Genomic DNA, 24,516 nt, shown 5'->3' with positions numbered 1-24,516 from the left:
GAAACCTACTATGTACAAGGCATTAAGCTTGGCATGATGAGAAACACATATAATGATGGACTAGAGCTATATTTAGCCCTTATAAACTTACAACTTTGGGGAGGAGGGAAACTGTGCACACAAATAATAAAAGAAAGTTTAAAAATTACATGTAACATAAGTAAGATATGAGGGGGGAAAACACTAACCTGGCCAACCCTAAGAAAGTGTATTCAGTAAGACAGGTTATTAGGGCAAAGTAAAGCAACACATAATATCTCAAATGTAAGGAGGTCAGTGACAAAGTAAGTTAAGCTTCAGTCCATCCAGCTGAAATGATTTAAAGAATTGTGCTTTTTTGCAGATCAGTTTAAGGCAGGTACTGGGTACGTAAGTAGAATTTTGATTCGAAGGAACTTATGTGGGAAGGTACTGGCTGTGGGAACTATCTTCCATTCCAAAGCCTAACACAGTGCAACACAACGCCCAAGGCGCTCCCTGTATGTTACTGCCTGACTCGTGCGGAGTCATCCCTAAAATGCCGAGAAGTGAAAAGAGTAAAAGATGAGAGTCTTTGTTTGCTGTTGTCAAAGGACATGCCGTGAAACCAGCATGGGTGAAAGGGGCTTTAACATTTCTTAGGTAGTTCGCTTGTTCAAATCTAAGACAAAACAGCCTTGCTATGAATTATATATGCTTGAGCCAAAGTAGGGTGCCATAGCAGAATTTCAGTGTGCTTTCTTCACCAGCATATCTGCACTTACTCTGCGGACCTCCAAGGAGGAGTTAATGCTTTACAATATGAAGAAGCAGAAAGAGAAAAATGGCATTTCTGTGTCTATAAAGAAACGAAATGAGGACAAAAGCTGAAATCCTAAGTAATCTGCTCTTACAGCTTCTCTTATGATAAATTTACAGCCAAGATTCTGTGCTAGTATTGAAATCTTACAAATTGATGAATAACAATACATGTTTTCTTTCATAATAGATATCTTTTGTAAAGTGAGCTATATCTCACAGCTACATATTTATGGGAGGGGGGCCAAGTCAATACCAAAATACTTTGTTCCCCTGGATTCAGATATAAATTTTAGTCCTGCCACTGATCAGAGGAAAAAAAAAAATTCTTAAAAGAGTTTTTGATTGGTTTTACAGAATCAAATTCAACCTCCTAGAAGGAAAGCATTGATTACTAAAAAATAGACTACTTAAGATGAAAGAAACAGACTGTGAAGGAAATGAAAACAAAGGAACTGGGGGGAAGGCAGCTGATTACTGGACTGGCCAGGGCTCTTTGATGTCAAACATAAATAACTCATTGCCATTCTCTGTCAAATGCAAGACTCAGAGATTTGGGACCACCAAAATAACTGTGAGTTAGCAGAGAACATGGATATGGTCCAGCCAGGGTCAAGATGGAGCCACACAATGGTGACCTTGTCATACTCACTGATAAAGTCAGGCTAAGGTAGACCTGCTCCGTCCCAGAGCCTGAGCGCCCCAGTTGGTAGAGCTTCTCAGCCACGACCTCCTCCCTCAGGACCCCATCAAATCCTCCCTGCAAAAAAAAAAAAAAAAAATCCGCTTCGTCATATCCAGCATTTATTTAGTATATTACACATCTGGGAGCTGAGACTTCCAAAATTTACTGGCCCCCAAGAAGACTGTGTTGAAGACCCATGCATATTACATACAATTAAAAAATGTATCTACCCAATCAATGTCTCACTGCTGATAGCATTGAGTACCATTCGGTGCTAAGAGCTCTCAGTGGGTCCACTCACCGATCCTCCTAACAATTCTGAGGGAGGTACTCTTAGCTCCATTATACAAATAAAGAAACTAAGGCTCACATACCAAGACTAGCCTGAAACCACAGAGCCCAGAATACAAACCAGAATCTGCCTGACCTCAAGGCAGTTCTAACCATTAACTGCACTTGACTGCTTGTCCACACCCCAAAGGAGGGTTGCACTACATTAAGGTAATGACTTCTCTACATCTGGCATTCTTGTTGGAGAAAATGGGTCCTCGGGTTCACTTTGCATTGGCTAATCTTGTTGGATTCATACCATTTACAAAATTAAAAGGGTAATAATTTCAAGAAGGAGGCTGGTCCTTAAGTCTACAGACATCATGAACCAGTAGTAGCCCAACACCCCCTCTCCCCATTCTCCCCAAGAGAAGAGATAATAGCGCTGTGTTTGAGCTGCCGGCCACTCTATAATGACAAACACATTAACACTAACATCAGCATTAGGACACAAAATAGAGTAGTTTTTTAAGTCACAGCAATACAACTAACCAGTGTAACTGGTACGTGGACTATGAAGGCAAAACACTCTTTCAGGTGTTTTGGATCACTTTACATTAACTTGGGAATCAGAAGTGCTGTTCAGACTTCTCATACTGAGGACATAAGTATGTAGGATGGTGCTATTGCAAAAAGTTTTATTTCCTCTCAAATTTCCACTATCTTGTTGCTATTTTTCAGTAGCTCAGTCGTGTCTCACTCTTTGCAACCCCACGGACTGCAGGCTTCCCTGTCCTGCACGGAAGAACTCATATCCATCGAGTCGTTGATGCCATCCAACCACTATCTTAGAGAATCAAATACAGCTCACAGCTGAGCAGGCTTGGTTTGAAGCTCAGATCCACCATTTTGAATATATGACTTTGAGAGACAAAGTTTTCTCTGAGCCTCATATTTTTCATCTGTAAATAGGGCATGTTATTACTTTCTCTTAATGTAATTAAAAGTAACTGTGAACATAAAGCTCTTAGCACAGTGCCTAGAACACAGCAAGTGTTCCCAATGAATGGGAGCTGTTAGTACAAATCGATGAATTGAGAAATTCCACATCTTAAGGTCTCATTCATTGATACCAATCAATCTGTTCACAAAATGGGGGAAAGAGATCTACTTTTCACAACAGTTACTATTTTTTATAGATGGCCTGGGAAGGAATTGAGGTAAGACAGTGCCACCTGACCTCTCAAACTTTCCACACAGCCCACTCCCTCCGGCTCCTGTAAACTAGATGCCACAGCATCCCTTCCTCACAGTAGGTCTGTTTTCCAACACAGCCATTGATACAGAGACTGGCTGCATGGTCAGCATTGTCCCAGACCCGCAGGGCAAGACTCTCCATGGCTCCCCCTCACACCTCTTTAAGTCCCTGCCATTTCTCAGTGCTGTGTCTCTCCCTTCTGGTCTCTGGTCATTTTCAGACCTTGACCGGCCCCATCTGCATGCTGGGTGGCTTCAGAATCCCTGAGGAAGGCCACTCACCATCCCAGCCACTTCAAGCACAAGCACACACACACGCACACACACACACTCACACACACATACACATTCCTTTACTTTCTCAACTCAAACATTTAAAAATGGATCCAGATAACTTCAGCCACTCACTCCCCTGGCTGTGGCCTGGACCCAGTCATCTCGCTAAACTGCTCTACCTTAGAAACTTTAGACCTCAAATCTTCCATGGCTCTCGGATCCCACAGTTGCTCATCCTTCAGCCTTTCCAGCATCTCCTGAATTTGGTCACTGACCACAACAAAATTTCCAGTCTGTTCATCCACCCCTTTCTCTGAGTCTATCTGTCCCCTCCCAACTATATACTTCCTTCCTGACTGGGTCTCCCATGGGCAATTTCAATGTCTCTCTACCCTCGTCTCCGCCTCCTTGTCCTGACTGCAACTGTACCATGCAAACCCAAACCTGAATCAACCTCACAATCAACTACTGCATCGAGGCAGGGATTATTCATGTTCATTATCCATTTGGGATAAAAAAAATCTTCCTAGCATGCCAAGCACATGCTAGACAAGTATACAAATGATTTCAGGACTTGCATAAACTACTATAGAGGTGGGCAGGGTGCTCTGACTAGCAGAGTTACCATTTCAAGGCAGTTCTAGTGAGGAGGAGGGGCTTAGCAAAGGCTTCCTTGGAGACAGCTATTGAGACCCGAAGCTGCGAGTTATTCTAACAAAGGAGAAGAAAGGGCAGAAGAGGGCCAAGAAGGGTACTGTGGGCACAAGTTCAGTTCAGTCGCTCAGTCGTGTCCAACTCTTTGCGACCCCATGAATCACAGCACGCCAGGCCTCCCTGTCCATCACCAACTCCTGGAGTTCACTCAGACTCGTCCATTGAGTCAGTGATGCCATCCAGCCATCCGATGCTCTGTTGTTCCCTTCTCCTCCTGCCCCCAATCCCTCCCAGCATCAAAGTCTTCTCCAATGAGTCAACTCTTCACATCAGGTGGCCAAAGTACTGGAGTTTCAGCTTCAGCATCATTCCCTCCAAAGAAATCCCAGGGCTGATCTCCTTAAGAATGGACTGACTGGATCTCCTTGCAGTCCAAGGGACTCTCAAGAGTCTTCTCCAACACCACAGTTCAAAAGCATCAATTCTTCGGTGCTCAGCTTTCTTCACAGTCCAACTCTCACATCCGTACATGACCACAGGAAAAACCATAGTCTTGACTAGACGGACCTTTGTTGGCAAAGTAATGTCTCTGGCACAAGGGACATGTACAAAACTACAAAAGCAAGCATGGCCCACTGGGGAAACTATCGAGAGTTCAAATAGCTAAAGTGTAAGGTTGGGTGGGGAAGACAGTACCTAATACATGGAGGGCACGCAAACATGGGCTGAACGAATTAATGAGCCTACTCCGTGCCCGCTTCTGAGTGAGCCAGCAAAGACCCACAAGCATGCATTCTGGTGCCACACTCGAGTCAGCTTCTTGCTGGGGTGTCAGAGGAGGACAGTTCCTTCTCACACAGGGTCCTGCTCCCTTTTCCCAGAGACCATGTTCAGGGACCATCAATAGTACTATCTTTTGCTTGTGGTTTAACCAGTCACTCTCCACTGCCGTTCTCCAAGCTGTCACTTCTCCAGCTCTATGAGCACGTGAGTCCCTTCTGTCCTCCGAGGGGCCCTTGGGTCCTGCATGTTCCTTCAGCGATAGCTGGAGTTTCCCTTAATAGCCAAGCTCCTCCAGAGTTGCTGTTTTACTCTTCAGTTTCCCCTTGCTCACTTCCCACTCATGTCTCAACTCACTTCAGTTAGGCTGCAGGCTTTACCACATCACAAAATGCAAATGGGTTGAGATCCCCAATGGCCCACAAATAGCCCTTTTCATGGTCCACTTACCCTCTTGGCAACATAACCCTTTCCCCTGTTCTTGACATTCTTTCTTGCTCTGACTTCCCACCCATACAGCTCTTCTTTCTTCTCCTTTTTCTCTTACCAGTCCTTTCCAGTTCCCTCCCCTAACCCCAGATCCTCTTCACCTTCTGAGATACCTGTATCCCAGGGTTTTTTCCTTGGCCCTCCCCTTCTCTTCTTTCTTCTCTTCCTGGATGATCCCACAGACCCCAGTGCTGAAGACTCCCAGGTCTCTGACCCTCCCCTGATTTCCATGATTCACATGCCTACCTCCTGACTGCACAGCTCCACCTGTCATTGTTTCCCATGGTAGTTAGTGGTCCGATACCCCCCTGGAACATTCCATAGACTTGGCAGTCAACCTAGACTTCCCATGGTCAATTAGTGTCGCATTCTAAACATGTACTCATCACTAGCTTCCTTTCTATTCCCATTGCCTTAATCCAGACTCTTGTCTCTCCTGCACAGATGCTGCTCAGCTTCTCACTAATCTCCCTGCCTCCAGACCTACCACACTCTAATCTAACCCTCTCGGTCACAGAAGAGGCTCCCTACTGCTTAAGAGTCAAGTCCACAGTCCCTACAGCAGCCCAGGGTGTGTGCTTCAGCTCTCTCCGACTCTGTGCAACACTATGGACTGCAGCCTGCCAGACTCCTCTGTTTATGGGACTCTCCAGGCAAGAATACTGGAGTGGATTGCCTTGCCCTCCTCCAGGGATCTTCCCGACCCAGGGCTCGAACCGGTGTCTCTTTTATTTCCTGCATTGGCGGGCAGGTTCTTTACTACTGGCACCACCTAGGAAGCACAACAACCCAGAGCTCTCCACAGTCTGGCCTCTGACCCATCTACCTTTTCTGTTCTTATCTATAATTCATCACTTGGAAAGGTGCCATCTGCCTGCCCATACCCCACCTCTGCACTCAAACAAGGGTTTACTTCCCTTCATGTCTTCCACCAACCGTGTAACCCAGCTATCACTGTAGGCATCTGTTCACAGGCTGAATAGCTATGGTTTACTCACAGTCTTATCTCACCCTGAGAGCTGGGACCATGCATGTCCTCCATCACACTCTCATCTTCCTCAGTCATCACTGTTGCTATTATGTATTACACATAAAATCTTTTGAGAGCCCACGCTGTATCAGACACTATGTTAAGAACTTTAACACAGACTTTCCCATTAGATTTGATGCTTATAACTATTGAACGAATAGGCATTATTAGCCACATAAAGTTATTGGCAAAGAGTGGCTTTCACACAGCAGAAATGTACTGCAAGCCCAGACACTTCTTCTGACCTATATCATCAAAAGAGTACTTCCCATAGAATAATCGTTCATGAATGTTTGTTCCATGAAGGCTGAATTAATGAAGTCAATTGATAGGCTGTAGTTAGTAGATAAGAACAGGTAAGTTATTACTTGTGTTAGTATAAATGATATATTGTGCTCAGTAGCTTACACATAGGATCTCATTTAATTTTCACAACTCTCCTGTGAGGTTATAATTCCCATACTGCGAATGAGATGCAGAGATTGTGACTTGCTCAAGATCTCACAACGAACAAAAGATTTTATACAAATATCTAATTCCAAAGGCAACATTCTGAACAATATTCTGCCCGACCTCCCTCAAGTTCATTGAGCCTAATTACATTATAGGCACTTTGTCATTTTGACCATCAGAGCCTTATAAATCTTAATCAGGCTAGGATATGCAAAATAAATCACTGAACAGAAAAGTTCAGGTATTTCCTCTTAAAACTTTTCAGTTTACTCAACATAAAAAAAACATATGAGACACTATAAAAACTAAAATAGAATGTGAGAACATAAAATAAATATTAATATTTGGAACATAAACGAAAGAAATAATACACTTTTCCCACACAGAGCCTACAAGCGAAAAAGGATTAACTAGTTCAAGTCAACCCCCTCCCCCTCTACGGTTTTTAACGGCATACTGAAGACAGATTAACAATGGCATTAATGAACCCCATAGCTGAAGAACACACGTTAATTAGAATAATAAAGTAAACTGGTGATTCATTTGTTAATTCCTCTGGGGTGAAAGATGGTAGAAACCATATAAACATCTCAAAGTTGTGAAAACATTGCTACAGTTTTGCAATAGTCACTATTACGCATGGCAAGTAAATCAACAAAAGATGAACAAAATCAGTAATAATTTTCCATGGCTCACTTTTAAGAAAAATTGAGGCTTAGCCCATGTAAAAGGAGGGAGGAGAAGAAGAAAGGTAGAAGACTGGGGAAGGGGGGATGTGAGGGTAAAAAAATGGGCCAAATGTGGAAACTGAACAAAAGGACATTACAAAAGAAGGGAGCCCAAGCAGGGACACGGTGTAGACAGTCAGTGGCAGAGCCAGAGAGACAGAATACAGTGCAAGTCAGAGGGGCAAACAAGAAAAAATAAGACAAGTGAGGAATGGAGATGAGGACAGGTATAAAAAAGAGAGACCTGTTTGAGCTCAAGGGGGAAATGAAAGGTACAATGAGACAGAGGGGATGTCAGGAAAACATCACAGAACCGGATGTTGGAAAGTATTTCTTTATTATATCTACTTCTGAAAAGAGTCTGAAGCAATTTATACTATCAAAGAGGAAGAAAGGGAAGAGAAAAATGTAATCTAGAGAAAAACTATGGAAATTAAGAAAATTTTTGAATTAAGGGGGAAAAAAATGTTGTATTTCCTGGCAGCCAAGACAAAGAGGAAAACCTAACAGTTTACTAAGAGAAAGCAAGTCAATTTACATTTTTAAAGAAAGCAAACAATTCATTAGGAAGTCAAGAGAAGGAATTGGTACAATAGGAAGTAGAAAGGGACAAGAAGGCAGGTAAGGAACTAAGGAAGGAATAGGATGATGATGTAAGAAGTGGAATTGGGTGGTGTTTAGATGAGACACTGTAGAAAAGAGGGAATTTGTATTATCAGTGTGAAAGGCCAAGCTGCCAACAGGTATCACTGATGGGAATGTTGGGACATTCCCCAAATCCTAAAACACTCTCACAGTGAGTGGTGCGTGCATGTGTGTGTTGTCTGTATAATGCATTATATACCCCTGGCATAAGTAATATATAAAACTTTCAAGACACTTGGTCTTTGAGGAATAAGACGGGCTTTCCTTGTGGCTCAGCTGGTAAAGAATCTGACTGCAAAGTGGGAGACCTGGGATCGATCCCTGGGTTGGGAAGATCTCCCGGAGAAGGGAATGGCAGCACTTCAGATTACTTCAAGAGGGGTTTTGGGGTTTGTTTTTCCTAGAGGAAGGAGGATGAAGGGACTAGAAACTGAGGAGAGTGTTGGAGTATTTCGCAGTCATGACGAAAAGGTACAGAGGGTGCAGAGGTGGAACTCTTGTCAATTCACAACGCTGTAGAGGTATAATTTTGAAAAAGTCACAACTGTCATACAAATAGATACTTTTTTGTAAGGACGCTGCGTAACGACTCTTAAATCACATGTACTAATGAAAAATGAAGGGTGAAGAAATGGGCTAACAGAAATGGGGAGGAGAGGAGGGGAGTCTCGGAGCAGTAAGGAAGAGGCACTCCTGGAGCCCTAGGAATGGGGCTCAGCCGCAGGCTGGTGAAGGGGTTCTGACCGCTGGAGAAGGAACTGAGGGGGTGAGGGGTGGGGGGAAGGCACACCTCAAATTTCAGCATTTCGGATTCTGAGGACTCCTCGGATTCCACTTCGCCCTCGCCTTCGCCCTCGCCCCTTTCCAGGTCGCAGCAATCTCTGTCCACGTCTGACTCCTGATAGCGGTGAATGAGGTGCTGGAGCAGGTAGGAGGAGGCTTTGCAGAAAGTATTTTTCGGTCTCCGACCCATGGGAAAAGGAGACCAGCAAGAGTGACGATCCTTTTCTGAGTGCAACACTTTCGACTGCGCTCCAGTTCGTGAAATGCTCATGCCTCCCTGGAGAGAGGAAGGCTTCGGAAACTTGGGCTCTCTCCCGGAGGTCGCCATCTTGTTTACAGGGGTTGCCTAGGAGACGGACGCCCAGGGAGGAGGTGCCGCAAGGGATTTTGGGGGCTGTAGTCTCTGCCCCTCTTGCGTGCTCCCTTTCAGCTTGCTTTGCCACTGTATCTCAACTTAGCTTTCTGTCCGCTTGCTGTGATCTTTCTTTTTCAGTCTGTTAAGTCGTTGGCTCTGCTTCTTTTGGCTTGTCTTTCTCGTTTTTCATCTTTTTTCTCTGGGCTCCTTTTTTAGTGTTCAACTGTTTTCTCTCGACCTCGAGACACCTCTTAGAGATTTTTCATCCCACCCTGAGATCACTGATGAGCGTACCATCCTGCTTCCTTCATGAAGGGTCTTTACGTACTTAGTATTAGATGTCTGTAAAGCTGTCTGTCGGAAAGTTGATAACACTGAAATTTTACTCTATGCAGAGTGCAGTGCGCATACGTGATATAGAAGGCATGGCTTCTGTCCTTATGATTTAATTGCAGACAATAAAGAGAAACTACCAGACGATGACTGAGAGCTGGTTGGCAGTTAATTTACATTTCTACCCCCCAAATAATAAGCCATGTCCTTGGGGAGAAAAACTGGCAGTGGTTTAACAATCCAAATACAGGGGGAAAAAAAAGACTGTCAAACTCACACTTTATCTGAAAGCCTCTGTAAAACTATTGAAGGTGAAGTCGCTCAGTCATGTCCGACTCTTTGCAACCCTGTGGACTGTAGCCTACCAGGCTCCTCCGTCCATGGGATTCTCCAGGCAAGAATACTGGAGTGGGTTGCCATTTCCTTCTCCAGAGGATCTTCCCAACCCAGGGATCGAACCCAAACTATTAGCACTGCATAAATAACTGTATTAGTCAATGATCTGCATTAGTAATAATTTTTACCTTGTTGCATAGGTTCTCTTTGCAGTTTTATAAAATACTCTTGCAAGATTACAAAGCATGATTTTATGCTAGTGTGATTTCATGTGACCTAAATCCTATAGCCTTGAGCTCCACAAAGTAGACACTGTATAGAAAAGCAGAATGAAAATTATAGAAACTATTATTGCCATAGCGATGACCATAGAGATCCTTGCGGGAAGGTCGCTCTCATCCTCCTGGCCTTACAGGCCTTTTCTCCATGCTTCGGTGATAGCAGTTGCAAATACAAAATGATCCTGTCAATGGCTGTCAGGGGAGAAGTACAAAAAAAATCCTTATGGACACCAGCCATTGACTCTTATTTTTCTCAGGGCTTGAGGGCCCATTAAAGCTGACAGAAAGCTTTCAGAATTACCTTCCTTCATTATCTTGCTGGCCATAAATGTAAAGTCCATAATTAAAGTATCTCTTCCTGCTAGGCTCATCTTACTGCTTGCCTGCTTCTTTTTCCACTGGGTAGAATATTCCTCCAAGGGGTTTTTCTCTGCCCTCACCCCTGTAAGACCTGGCTGGCAAACTGACAGAAGGATGAAGAGGGAAGAAAGTATAAAAATGGAAAAACTCAGTGTGATTTTTGTAGTTTCCAATAACTTAGTATTACTACAAACAAAGCTAGTGGAGGTAATAGAATTCCAGCTGAGCTATTTCAAACCCTAAGAGATGATGCTGTTAAAGCACTGCACTCAATATGCCAGCAAATTTGGAAAACTCAGCAGTGGCTACCATGCTGGAAAAAGTCAGTTTCCAAAGAATGTTCAAACTACTGCACAACTGCACTCATCTCAGACACTAGCAAAGTAATGCTCAAAATTCTCCAAGCTAGGCTTCAACAGTACATGAACTGGGAAATTTCAGATGTTCAAGCTGGATTTAGAAAAGGGGCAGAGGAACCAGAGATCAAATTGCCAACATCTGTTGGATCATAATAAAGCAAGAGAGTTCCAGAAAAACATCTACTTCTGCTTTATTGACTATGCCAAAGCCTTTGACTGTGTGGATCACAACAAACTGTGGAAAACTCTTCAAGAAATGGGAAATACCAGGCCACCTTACCTGTCTCCTGAGAAATCTGTATGCAGGTCAAGAAGCAACAGTTAGAACTGGACATAGAACAATGGACTGGTTCCAAATTGGGTAAGGAGTACATCAAGGCTGTATATTGTCACCCTGTTTATTAAACTTACATGTAGAGTACATCATGAGAAATGCCGGGCTGGAGGAAGCACAAGCTGGAATCAAGATTGCCAGGAGAAATATCAATAACCTCAGATATGCAGATGACACCACCCTTATGGCAGAAAGCAAAGAGGAACTAAAGAGCCTCTTGATGAAGGTGAAAGAGAGTGAAAAAGCTGGCTTAAAACTCAACATTCAAAAAACTAAGATCACGACATCCAGTCCCATTACTCCATGGCAAATAGATGGGGAAACAATGGAAATAATGACAGACTTTATTTTCTTGGGCTCCAAAATCACTGCAGATGGTGATTGCAGCCATGAAATTAAAAGATGCTTGCTCCTTGGAAGAAAAGCTATGACCAACCTAGACAGCATATTAAAAAGCATAGACGTTACTTTGCCAACAAAGGTCCGTCTAGTCAAAGTTATGGTTTTTCTAGTAGTCATGTATGGATGGGAGAGTTGGACTATAAAGAAAGCTAAGTGCCAAAGAATTGATGCTTTTGAACTGTGGTGTTGGAGAAGACTTGGGAGTCCCTTGGGCTGCAAGGAGATCAAACCAGTCCATCCTAAAGGAAATGAGTCCTGAATATTCTTTGGAAGGACTGATGCTGAAGCCGAACCTCCAATAGTTTGGCCACCTGATTCGAAGAGCCAACTCATTAGAAAAGACCCTGATGCTGGGAAAGATTGAAGGCAGGAGGAGAAGGGGATGACAGAGGATGAGATGGGTGGATGGCATCACTGACGCAATGGACATGAGTCTGAGCAAGCTCCAGGTGTTGGTGATGGACAGGGAAGCCTGATGTGCTGCAGTCCATCGGGTTGCAAACAGTCAGACAGGACTGAGTGACTGAAGTGAGTTGAATCAGCATTTCCAGGAAAGTTAGTTTTGCCAATGTCAGTCTATTGAGAAAAGTGTCAAGGCAGAGTTAGGTAGGACTTGTCAAACAGTAATTTTCAAAAGGTTAAAACAGTGATTGTCATACAAAAATAAAAACACCTGTGAAGGATTTTATTAACCTCATTAATTAATGAAGGAACCAGCAAGATGGTAATGGAGTATTTATTGTCCACACAGAAAGACATTCTGAAAAAAGGCCACTAGGTTAGAGATAAAACTGGTTTATGCCCTACAGGACATTAAACTATAGCCTTTGGTGTTAAATATTTCTATGCTTTCTCTCTTTTCACCTTCACATCTACTCTGTCACCATTCAACAGATAAGGTAACTGACGCACAGAGAATTTAAATAAATGGCCCAAGGACAAGCACTGGTGTTGCAATCCAAATCTAGAATGACCAAATCCACTGTCTACCTTCAACTACTATTTTTGCAGGTGGAAAATGTAAGGCAAGGTAAAGGTCCACAAACTGTCTCAGAAGAAAAAAGAAAACATGTAATCAGCTAATGTTCTTAAGTGTAAATAGAAGAACTCACTCAGAGAATAACTCTTTCGTATAGAACCATAGCATGTCAGAACTAGTAACAGAAAGAACTTAAAAGCCCATTTTATCCCAACTCTCCCTTTTACAGATGAAAAACTGATGGCCCTCCAGGAATAATAACTTGCCCCAAATCACCTGACTTGTTAGCAGTCAAGCAGGAATTAGAGTCTATACCTCTCCTTGCTCGATCTTTGCTTTTGCTGGTTTACCAAAATGACCCGTAGGCTGGAACTGTATGAATAGAATCCCTAATTTGGGATTCTGGGCATCAAAACAGAAGGCATCATCTTTATAAAAGCTATTTTACCAGGTAGAGAAGACAGAATTAGGCAGAGGGACAGGGGTGAGGGGAGGGACTACTTTGTCAAAAGTTTTCCTATTAGCATAAGACAACAATAATTGCTTCTGTTTTTTTATTGCTTACTGTAAACCAGGCCTGTGCTCAATGCTATGGATATGTCTCAGCTAATTATTCCAACTGCTCTCCAAAATAGGAATTGATACCCCCATTTTTCAAAGGAGAAGAATGATGCTCAAAAATGATAAGCAAGCTGCCCAGTCACACAATCTGCATCTAGCCCCAAATTCCAACTCAAGTCTTCCTGGATCTAAAGCCGCTGATCTTAACCAATAATACTTTTTCTCTGGAATTATGAATTAGTTTCTCAGGAAGGATTTGTGAGGCACAGAGAGCCTGGTCCTGAGTACTGAAAGTGTGTTTGTGTGTGTGTGGTGGGGGGCAGGAATACCCAGGGTTTCTGAATCCAGAGAAGTACAGTGGGTGGGCAAAGGCAGTGGGGTATGGTAATACAGGGGATTATCAGGGGACCTAGGGTAGCAGGGTCTTCTGGGATGGCACTGGATCCTTAGCACTGGGGTGAGAGGAAGGAGAAAGTGGAAGAGTGTCACCATGACACTCAAGAGCTCTTCTCGAGAGGATATCCAGGACAGGAAACTGAAAGGGGAATATCAAAGGGGTCAAGAGGTTAAGTTTAAAAGAAGGTGCTACCTACCAGCTTCAGTCACTTGCTAGCTTTGCCCTGGTAGTATTATTTACCCTTACCCCTAGCTTTTCTATGTAGAATAAGGCTCTCTTCCAATCTGGAGCCAGCACCCTGATGTAAGACCTCACTTCACTGAGAATGGAAAGAAGAAGCAGGGATCAACCTCTTGTTTCCTTCATTTGGGAGGAGGATCTCCCCAGGTGTGTTGACCTTGGGCAAAGCAAAAAATGTATACCCCTCCCCAATTTTATGAGAGGAAAAACAAGCTTAATCATGTTTCTCAGATACGTTGGAGATGGCAGCACCTGGAACTTACAGTGTTTTTGACAGAACACTTAAATTTTCACAGAATATCCTGAAATGGGGAGAACAGATAGACCGTAGAAGGCACCACTAATATAATAATAACAACAAAAACAGAACCACAACTAATGTTTATGAATAATAACTATGTGCTGGGCACTCTTATAAATACTTTACATATATTAACTCATTTTATCCCCCAGAGGATCCTACCAGGTGGAGATTAATATTATCCCCACATTATAGATGAGGAAAGATAGGCATAGAAAGGTTCTGTAAAGTATTCAACCCACTTTGTCACTCAGTGGCAAAGCTCTATAGAACTCAGATGGAGGGAGTCTGGTGTCCCAGTCCACATCCTTAATCAAAACATTGTACTTCACTCAATTGCTTTAGTAAAACTTTATGGGCAACATTATGGACATTTTTGGGTCCCCTTCCCCCAAAAGTCATATGTTGAACTCCAATCTCCAATGAGGAGGTGAGGCCTCTTGGAGATGATGGGGTCAAGAGAACAGAGTCCTCATCAATGGGATAAGATGAGGCCAGAGAGCTTTCCACCAGGTGAGGCTACTAGGAAAAGGTGGATTCTGCAACCTGGAAGGAGGTTTTCACCAGAACCGGCACCTGGCACCTTGACCTTGGACTTCCAAACTCTAGAACTGTGTGGCAAGTAAAGTTCTGTTGTCTATAAACTAGTCCATATATTCTTGTTATGGTAGTGCAAACTAAGACAGGGGAGAATCTTAAACTCCCCTAAGACAAGGGAGAATGCATTAATGTCATGTCCTTTTATGTTTTGTTATTCATTCTATGAATAAGGGATGATTATTCCCAGGGAAGGGAGTTTATTATCTAATAACAGCTTCGTGGGTCTATAGCCATTAGGCAGATAATTACATGAATAATCATTTGTTTCAACTGCCATAAGGGCTAAGAAGGGAAAAGATAGGAGTCAGGAGAGCATCACCTGGGGCCACCCTGATCCAATATTGGGTGGAAGGATCCTTAAAACTGTCAGACATTTTGAGCCTCATGAGGATTATCAAAAATGTTGGGGAAAGACAGTACAAGTGAGAAACTCTGTCATCTTTGCAGAAATCAGCTGTCTTAAAGTTATGAAGGTAGTAATGAATTGGGCTCATAGAGCCTGATAAAATCCAGGTAGGACTTGATTGAGCCAAATAACACCTGTTCTAAGCAAATATCAAAAGCATTTGGGGGGCTGTCCCACTAATAATAGATACCCTGAATCAGATACTTGTGTTGAGATCAAAGACAACAACTGCAGTCTAGGAAGAGGTAATCGTAAAAGTTCATAGACAAAGGCAGAAAAATCAAGCCAAGGAAGAATTGTTTGCAAAGGATTTGCAAGCATCAGATCTTGAATAAAATCTGAACAGAGGACTAGATAAGGACTATTCAATTTCTGAGATTATCTTTACAGAGCAAAAGATGGATTTCATCAGGGAGGTCACAACCACTTAAGATCAAAATTATTAAAATGTTACAAATGATGACCAGAGAGAGACTATATGAAATCTTTTGGAAAAAGATACAAAGATGGGAGGATGTTATGCAAGGACATTCAGAAGATCAAAGAAGACCAGAAGGAATTCAGGAAGAAATGATCACATAAGGGATAGAAAAGAAAGTACATTTTAGAGACATGAGGTTTAATACCCAAAGCATCCCAGTGACACTAAATAATAAAAACAGAAGGAAGAGCAAACAGAAGTCAGGTGAATGAACTGTGCAAGAATTCCCACCATAGCCATACACTTCCAAAAGCACAACATACTTCATCTAGTTAAGAGCAAGTCTGCAATGGTGGAGATTGGGGAAAATCGCAAATCATGTAGGCTTTGATGCAAACGACAGGAAACACCCAGATCATTATTATCAGCAATCAATCACACAACCTATGTAAGAGGGGTCTGTTTCAAGTGCTGGAGATATAAAAGTTAAAGTTTGGGTCTCTTTAATTAAGAGATTTGTGTTATGGTGGGGACAATAGGATATAGAAATTTTCTAAATGAATCAGAAGTACACAAGGAACATGTATATGCACGGCAGAGTCCCTGTGCTCTCCACCAGAAACTACACAATGCTCTGAATCGGCTATACTCCAGAACAAAATAAAAAGTGAAAAAAAAGCTCACAGGAGAAGGTAAGCCCTACCTGAATGATTTCTAGCTCATGTTTCAGGCCCTCAGGCAGGCACTGAGTCAGAGGCGACATGACCACCACTTTCCCTTTACCAGGCTTGGCACACGGGACTCACTCCTTTAGGTAGATAAAGCTGGGCTCCCCCAGCAGGTGCATGGGAGTTGTCCACTGGGATAAAATCTGTGCCCCAAGACAGGGATGCTCAGAAGCTTCACAGATAAGGTAAGAGTTGAGTTATGGCTTCAAGAAGGGAAGAGACACATAGGAAGAGGTGTTGGACAGTCCCCAAATGGGAAGTGGCATAAGCAGAGGCAGAAAAGTTTGCCTGGATATTTTAGGAAGCCTCTGAGAAGTCACTGATTCTGAAATAAAACCTGCTCACAAGAAGTTGGCAAGAATGAAGAGTATGCTGCCTTTCTGGGAGAAACAGGGCATGAGTGAAGAAGTGGATGAAATTTTCTCACATGTCAAAATGTCTTAGCAGAACCAAGGAGATGAGCTTTAAAAGAGGGAGAGAAAAGATGGGCCTGGTGAGAGATTCTGACAGCCATGAGGGGAAGGCAGAAACCTTATAATTAAGGACAAAAGCTTTTTCACTTAGATAATACTTTCCCATGAGATTAATAGGAGATTCTGTTGGTCTCTAATGTACTGTATATTTTGGGCACTTTACATAACTTACATCTATACCTTATGGCCAAACTTCTCTAGTTACCTCTCTCCACTGAGGGCCCTTCCTTTCTTTGCAAAAAAGCACCTTGCCCAGAGTAAATGCTTTATAAACATTGACTCCACAAAAGCTTGTTCTTTCAGTGAGAATACTGAATGCAGTTGCCACTTCATTCAAGTGAAATCACATCTGTGCAGATGAGTGACTTAAATTAAAACAGCAGGATGCCAGGACTTCCTTGGTAGTCCAGTGGTTAATAACCCCTTTCCAATGCAGGGGACACAGGTTCGATCCCTGGTTTGGGAACTAAGATCCCACATGTCCTGGGGCAACTAAGCCTGCCTGCTGCAACTACAGAGCCCACGAAAGGTCCCTCATGCTGTGTTAGTTGTGTGTCCCAACTAACACTGGGTAAAGCCCCAAATAAATAAATATAAAAAAGTTAGCAGGATGCCTGTCTCAGAACTGCCAAAAAAATAAAAAGACACAAACCCACATTCAAAGGGTCTAACAAGACTGCTTCAGAGTTAGACCAAGCCAGTCCTCATGCCTGCCTCCCGGGATTACAGAGAGAATTAAATGAATGTGAAATTGACTGACTTAGTGTGGTAGACTGTAAATACAGCCACCAGTTCTTATCCCTGTCCACACCCTTTGCTGTGTGACCTTAGCCCCTCCCATCAAGAGGTGGAGCCTCCTAGAGTCTGGGCGTGGCCAATGGAGCTCTCTTTGGCCAACAGAACAGTAGCAAATGGGGCACCAGTAGAGACTTGAAAGTGTTAGGGCTTTGGGATAATGTGATCACCCTATGAAGAAGCCAGGGCCAGCCTGCTAGATAAAGAGAATCAGCTCCTCCCATTGCCAGCCATGCAAATGAAGCCAGCCTTGCTCACCCAGTACCAGCAGCAGACCTACCAACTGAAACAAGATTCCTGAGGGAACTCAGCAGAAACCAGACCAGAAGAACTGCTCAGTTAACTTGAAAATCATGAACTAAATACATGGCTGTGTCAAGCCACTAATGTCTGGGATGGTTTGAAAGGCAGCAAAAGTTAACATATACTGCATGAATTGCCTACAGTCTCACCCAACTGACTAGCAGGTAATAAGTAATAGATTGAATATAGAATCTGTATCTTCTGACCCTCATTCAGGTGATTATTTTCATATTGGCCTTTGCTACTATCAGTACTATCTTCCATCAAAAACAGATCTTTGGATTTTCCTGGTGGTCCAATGGTAAAGAATTTGCCTGCTAATGCAGAGTACACATGTTCAGTCCCTGGTCTGGGAAGATTTTACACACAGCAGGGCAACTAAACCCATAGGCCACAAATACTGAAGCTCTTGCACCTGAAGGCCACGCTCCAAAATAAGAGAAGCCACAGTAAGGAGAAGCCTGCACACTGCAATGAAGGGGAGCACCCATTCGCCCCAACTAGAGAATGCCTGCATGCAGCAACGAAGACCTAGTGCAGCCAATAAGTAAATAAATAATTTTTTAAACCCGTATCTTTGCTTTATAAAAGCCAAAAGAGAAGCTACAGGTCTTTCCAATGAGGTAGGTATATTAGCCAGGATTCTCCAGAGAAACAAAACCAACAGGATGTATATTAATTGCCTCACAGGACTGTAGAGGATTTGAAGTCCCAAGATCTGAAATTGGCAAGCTGGATACTCAGGAGAGCTGTCGGTATCAATTTCAGCCCAAGAGCAGAAGAAGACAGATATCCCAGCTCAACAGTCAGACAAGCACTGTGTACTCAGTTGGTCAGCTTGTCCAGCTCTTCACGACCACAAGCTTAAGTTCCCTCTTATTCAGTCTCTGTTCTGTTCAAGTCTTTGATTGATTGACTGAGGCTCACCCATGTTAGGGAAGGCCATGTGCTTTATCCAGTCTACTGATTCAGATGTTCGTCTCAACCAGAAACACTCTCCCAAATGGCACCCAGAATCACGCTTGACTAAATGTCTGGGCACCCCATGGACCAGTCAAGTTGACATAGAAAATTAACCATCACAGAAGGTGATACTTATGGGTGGTTTCTAAGTAAGGCCTGGAAAGAAAGTCCTTTGGAGTCTGTGAAAAAGAACAAGTCACATCCTTTACTATCATTGTGCCAACCATCCTGTCCAGCCATGTGGGCTTGAATATCAGCCTCCATCTCATGTCCCCCTGGTCTGGGGAGCACTCTGGCTTTCCTTAAGGTCTGTGATGACGCAAACCACTAAGAGTATTAAAAAGTCTAGGATGTACATAGAAATGATAGCAACAACAATAATAAAGCCACACTTGCATGAAAAATTATTGGTAGGTAAGAGGTAGCTTTCAAATACTTTCCCCTTCAACTGAAACAGTCTATATTCAAAAGTAGAAAGAAGATGGTAAAGAGAAACCATACCTTGAGTCATGCCACAGGGCCTTTAAGTGAGTCACAGGATGTTGGCAACACACTTTTCTGGAAAAAAGTAGAAATCAGTAAGCATCAGAAGAATAGGTCAGGATTCTGACCTTTGGCATCTCACCGCCATTAGGTATCCAGGTGAGCAAGTTTATGTTTGAATTATTTATCTGCTTTGTAAAGAGCTTGCAGATACAAACAGCTCTGAATATGCATAGGATTTTCATGACAAATAAATGGAGGCTTCAGGCATTTTTCAAAGTTCATTAATTATTGAGGTTCCCTCAAGCAGCTCTCACTCTGTCCCGTTTTGATTTTTGTTCCTGACCAAGTCCAGGTACCGAAGAGTCCATCTTGATTGTGAATTCATTCAGAAAGAGGTTTGTGGCTTTTATGAAATTCTTCTGAATAAAAATCATCTTGGAGAAATTTGATTTTAACTATTTAGGTACTGAGCTGCTCTTTCCACCATGCCTTTTAAAAAACTGTGGTAAAATACAGAAAGCATAAAATTCACCATCATAATCATTTTCAAGTGTACCAGTCTGTAGCATTAAGTATATTAACACTGTCATGTAACCATTCACCCTCATAATTCTTTTCATTGTGCAAAACTGAAACCATACCCATCAAACAATAACCCCCCTTACCAATTTGTCCCTTACCTCTGCCCCTGGAAATCACCATTCTACCTTCTATCTCTATGAATTTGACTGGTCTAGGAACATCATATTAAGTACAATCATACAGTGTATGTCTTTTAGTTACTTCTTATTTCATGTAGCATAATATCCTGAAAGACTATCCACATTGTAGCATGTATCAAAATTTTCTTCCTCTTTAAGGCTGAAGCATATTTCACAGTATGCATACACCACATTTTGCATCTATTAATCTGTCAGGGGACACTTGGGTTGCTTCCACATTTTGTCTATTGTGAATAATGCTGCTATGAACGTAGGTGTACAGAGACCCTGCACAAATTCTTTGGGGTATATACCTAGAGTGAAAGTGCTGGATCATAAGATAATTCTGTCTTGAACTTTTTAATTAACTGCCATACTGTTTTCCATGCAGCTGCACGTTTTACATTCCCACCAACAGAGCACATGTTTTCCAATTTCTTCACATCCTCACCAACACTTGCTATTTTCTAGGTTTTTGTTTATTTTTGTTTGATAATAGTCACCCTAATTGGTGTGAAGTTGTGTCTCCTTAGGTTTTGGTTTGCATTTCTCTAATGATTAGTGATGTTGAGCATCTTTTCATGTGATTATTGCTCATTTGTATGTCTTTTGCTGAGAAATATCTATTCAAGTCCTCTGCCTATTTTAAAATCAGATTGCTTGTTTTTCTGTTGTTGCCTTGTAGGAGTTCATCATATATTCTGGATACTAATCTTTCATCAGATATATGGTTTGCAAATATCTTCTCTCATCCTAAGGGGTGCATTTTCACTCTGTTGATTACATTCTTTGATGTACAGTTTATTATTTTGATTTAGTCCAATTTACCTATTTTTACTTTTGTTATCTGTGCTTTTGGTGTCTTATCTGAGAAATTACTACCAAATTCAATGTCATAAAGCTTTTGTCCTATGTTTTCTTTTAATAGTATTATAGTTTTAGCTCTTATGATTTGGTCTTTGACTCATTTTGAGTGAATTTTTTATACGGTGTTAGGCAAGGGTCTGACTTCATTTTTTTGCATATGGACATCCAATTTTCCCAACATCATTTGTTGAAAAGACACTACGACTTTTTAAAATCTTTTCAATCCTTAAAAACAAGATTGTCTCTTCAAGCAGAGAGCATTAATGCTAATACAAGATGGGACCAACTGTAGGATACGCATTACTGAGCACCTGCAGTGTTCACTTAATAATCTGTAAGACGTAGACACTGGCTAGTCTCCATTTCTCCCTGCCCCTTTGGTTTCCTTCCCATCTCTGTATCCCTGGAGTGGCTGATTCCTGAAGACACTATCACCTGGATCCCTTGTCTTTGTCTTTTCACAGATTTTGGCCAATGGAAGGTAGAGGATCGGGGGATAAGCAACAAACTGGTCAGAATTTCCCTCACAGCTGCATCTCTCTGTAACTGTGGTTCCTGTCTGAAGGTCCCCTTCCATAGCTTCAACTAAGGCACTGCTTATATACTACTCAGCATAAAGCTACATTTACAGTTTGGGCAAAAGAAGTAAACCCAGGGATGGATTACCTTCAGTTCAGTTCAGTTGCTCAGTCATGTCCGACTCTCTGTGACCCCATGGACTGCAGCACGCTTGGCCTCCCTGTCCATCACCAACTCCCGAAGTTGCTCAGACTCATGTCCATCGAGTCGGTGATGCCATCCAACCAACTCATCCTCTGTCATCCCCTTTTCCTCCTGCCTTCAATCTTTCCCAGCATCAGGGTCTTTTCCAATGAGTCAGTTCTTCGCATCAGGTGGCCGAAGTATTGGAGCTTCAGCTTCAGCATCAGTCTGGACTACCTTAATCAATAATATACATCAGAGGCTAATGAGAGAGGGCACAAATATGACTACCCGAGTATTCTATTCCTTTTGATTTTGCTCCTTCAGTTGCCTCTCAAAGGAACTGTATCATCCCTTGTCTCATTTCTCTTCTATGCATTTGAATCTAATGGGCAAACTCAATCCACACCCAAGCCTGCTTCAGTTATTGAACTATTCTGAATGTGTCCAGAAGGGGCTTCCATTATCTAGCTATCTACTTGAATCAAATCTTTCTGTAAACTACACCTAGAATTTTGTATCTTGGGGATGAATCCTGGGTGCACACATAGAATGACAGCACTTCCCACACCTACCATCTACTGTCACTGCTGATTCAATTCATAAGATGATCCTTCTGCACTTACAAATATCCCCAACTACCTCCAGGCAGCAGCTATCCGAGTTGCAGGTTTACACCTCAGAGGAGAATAATCAGTGCACCATCTGTAGGATAGTTTGGAAACGCAATCCCTTCCAAGGATGGCAATCTTCACAACTTGTCAGGTTTCATGGCTAATTCTCAGTACTTTGCCACCTCAAAAATTCCTCTTTATGTTAATATTTTAAAGGAATAAATGGATATGGATTGCAGTTATAACTATAGGTGGAGAGAACTTCTCCATGCCCGATCAGTTCATATTGATTCAAATAATGACTAGGAAGCTGGGAGAGAGAACTTTCAAATTTGATTCATATCTCCCCAACCAACCATTTCTCAAAGAAGCTGCCAAGCCTTCTTAGATAAATCCTAAACAATATTTTATATTTTCATTAGGCTTGCTTTAAAAAATGAGAGTAAAAAGACGAAGTATTTTTCACCCTGGCAATAAACCTGCACAGGCTGAGAATTGGATGTCAGAATCTTTAGTAGCAGCTTCATTATTTAGCTGATGAATTAATAGGAATTTGTAGAAGAGGAGGTAGGATTTAAAGTTAGAGCTGAATAATAATTAGGTTTTAGTGTCATTAAAATTCTACTTTCAGCTGCTACTAATTTTCTTTTTGACCACAAAAGACATTAGTTTTTCTGAGTAAAGAAGGGGGAAAAACATCTATATTGTTTTACAACACTACCCACTGAAGAGGCTGCCACTTTAATAAGAGGCAGTCATTTGAATTATGTAGACAGGAATAGATGAACAGAAGGGAGGATGATTGGGAAAGAAAAGAATGTACTGGGATGCTTGAGAATCTAAAAAGCATGAGCAAAACAGCATTACTGTTTCCAGCAGTAGGAAAACAGGTGAAGGAGAGTAAGAAGAAACAGCATCCGGATCCCTACCTTGACACAGAGGGCAAAGAACCCTGGACACCACGGTGTCCATCTGTGAAAAAGATCAGGTGCTTTGAAAGGGTAGGTTAGGAGCATCATTTAAGGCCAAAGACAAGTCCAGTTGATGCCAAACTACAGTGTGGGTATTGGTTTTAAGTCTTTAGGAAAGTTCCATCATTGAAATACTGGTGGTATTTAGAACTTACTTGGGGAGAAGGACTTGGATTTATAGCATAGTTATCTTTACCATCCTTCCTTCCCCTCCACCAAACAAACACTGGTCTACTACTCATGTTGCCAGGACTAGCCACCCATCTAATTCCTGGTTAGCAATATTAAATACGGAAATGAAATACATTTCATTGTTCAGCAAGTCCATTAATGTATTAATTGAGAGCAAAAGAGCATAAGCATTTTAATTAGGTGACTGCAGAATCTGAGCTGTAGGCTGTCAAAGTTATAATTCTGAGCTCAACCATTCAAAAACCAAACCATCTAAGAAGAGGAAATATCACAGTATGAGAAATGTGTGGAAATCCCCAAATAGGGACTATGCTGCTAAGTCGCTTCAGTCGTGTTCGACTCTGTGCGACCCCATAGACGGCAGCCCACCAGGCTCCCCAGTCCCTGGGATTCTCCAGGCAAGAATACTGGAGTGGGTTGCCATTTCCTTCTCCACTTGCCAAACCTCAATCAAGATTGTTTAAAAACCTGGACATACTTCTTGAAGAAGTCTGAAAAACACGAGCTCTTGGAGAAAAGCAGCAAATCGAAGAGAGTTGATTCCATAAATGTTGAGCCGCTCTGCTAGAATAGAGGAACAAGAACTTGCTTTCAAGGAGCAACTGTTAAAAAGACAGCTTCCAAGAGAGGCTGAGATAAGAAAGAAATGACTCAGCAAGAAGACGGCAGCCCATTCAAAATTAAACGTGGGCAAGAGCAGCAGCCCTTCCCAGCCTTCCTAATGGCTCCTCTGAGGGCCGATCTGCTGGCTTTGCAATTGCCCCTTAAAGACAAAAACGAACATCCCATGACCTCATCAGAGCACTAAAAGGGGTCACAATTTAGTTCACAAATGGCAGTCACTCTTAGAATTTACATACTAAACAGAAGCTTCTATTCCTGGAATTTCTCTTAGGGAGACAAGATAAGTAAGAAAAGGTGCCTATGCTAACCCTTGATCTAGTAGGAGAAACTGAACTAAGTACAGATGATTCATCAAGATGGGTGGGTTTTGTAATACAATGTGAGAGATACAAACGATGGAGCCATGGACCAGGAGCTAAGGGAAAGCAGAGGGGGCTATCAGCCACCTGAACCTTTTTATTTATTTTTTTTATTTTATTTTATTTTTTTTTAAATTTATTTATTTATTTTTAATTTTTACTTTACAATTCTGTATTGGTTTTGGCATAGATTGACATGCATCCACCACAGGTGTACATGCGTTCCCAAACATGAGCCCCCCTCCC

General features: G+C 42.2%; 1 protein-coding gene and 1 long non-coding RNA gene across 5 annotated transcripts in view; one reads left to right on the top strand and one right to left on the bottom strand.

Moving 5' to 3' along the window:
* Window positions 1–9,521, bottom strand: part of LRGUK (leucine rich repeats and guanylate kinase domain containing) — a 109,610-nt gene extending 100,089 nt beyond the window's left edge. For all 4 annotated transcript variants that reach the window (XM_040260895.1, XM_040260897.1, XM_040260896.1 and 1 more), the window contains exons 1-2: window positions 8,835–9,521; window positions 1,430–1,537 (exon numbers count right to left, since the gene is read on the bottom strand). In XM_040260895.1, coding sequence (XP_040116829.1) covers window positions 1,430–1,537; window positions 8,835–9,155 — 429 coding nt within the window. In that variant the 5' untranslated portion in view covers window positions 9,156–9,521. The remainder of the gene's footprint in view (window positions 1–1,429; window positions 1,538–8,834) is intronic.
* A 2,439-nt stretch (window positions 9,522–11,960) lies between these two features.
* The window catches only part of LOC120878217, a 21,194-nt gene continuing 8,638 nt past the window's right edge, over window positions 11,961–24,516 (top strand). The window contains exons 1-2 of the long non-coding RNA XR_005724490.1: window positions 11,961–11,988; window positions 18,621–18,623. This is a non-coding gene — a long non-coding RNA (uncharacterized LOC120878217). The remainder of the gene's footprint in view (window positions 11,989–18,620; window positions 18,624–24,516) is intronic.

This window comes from Oryx dammah, unplaced genomic scaffold (assembly GCF_014754425.2).
Source record: "Oryx dammah isolate SB20612 unplaced genomic scaffold, SCBI_Odam_1.1 HiC_scaffold_18, whole genome shotgun sequence".
Taxonomy (NCBI): Eukaryota; Metazoa; Chordata; class Mammalia; order Artiodactyla; family Bovidae; genus Oryx; species Oryx dammah.
This window is presented reverse-complemented; position numbering and strand designations above follow the sequence as displayed.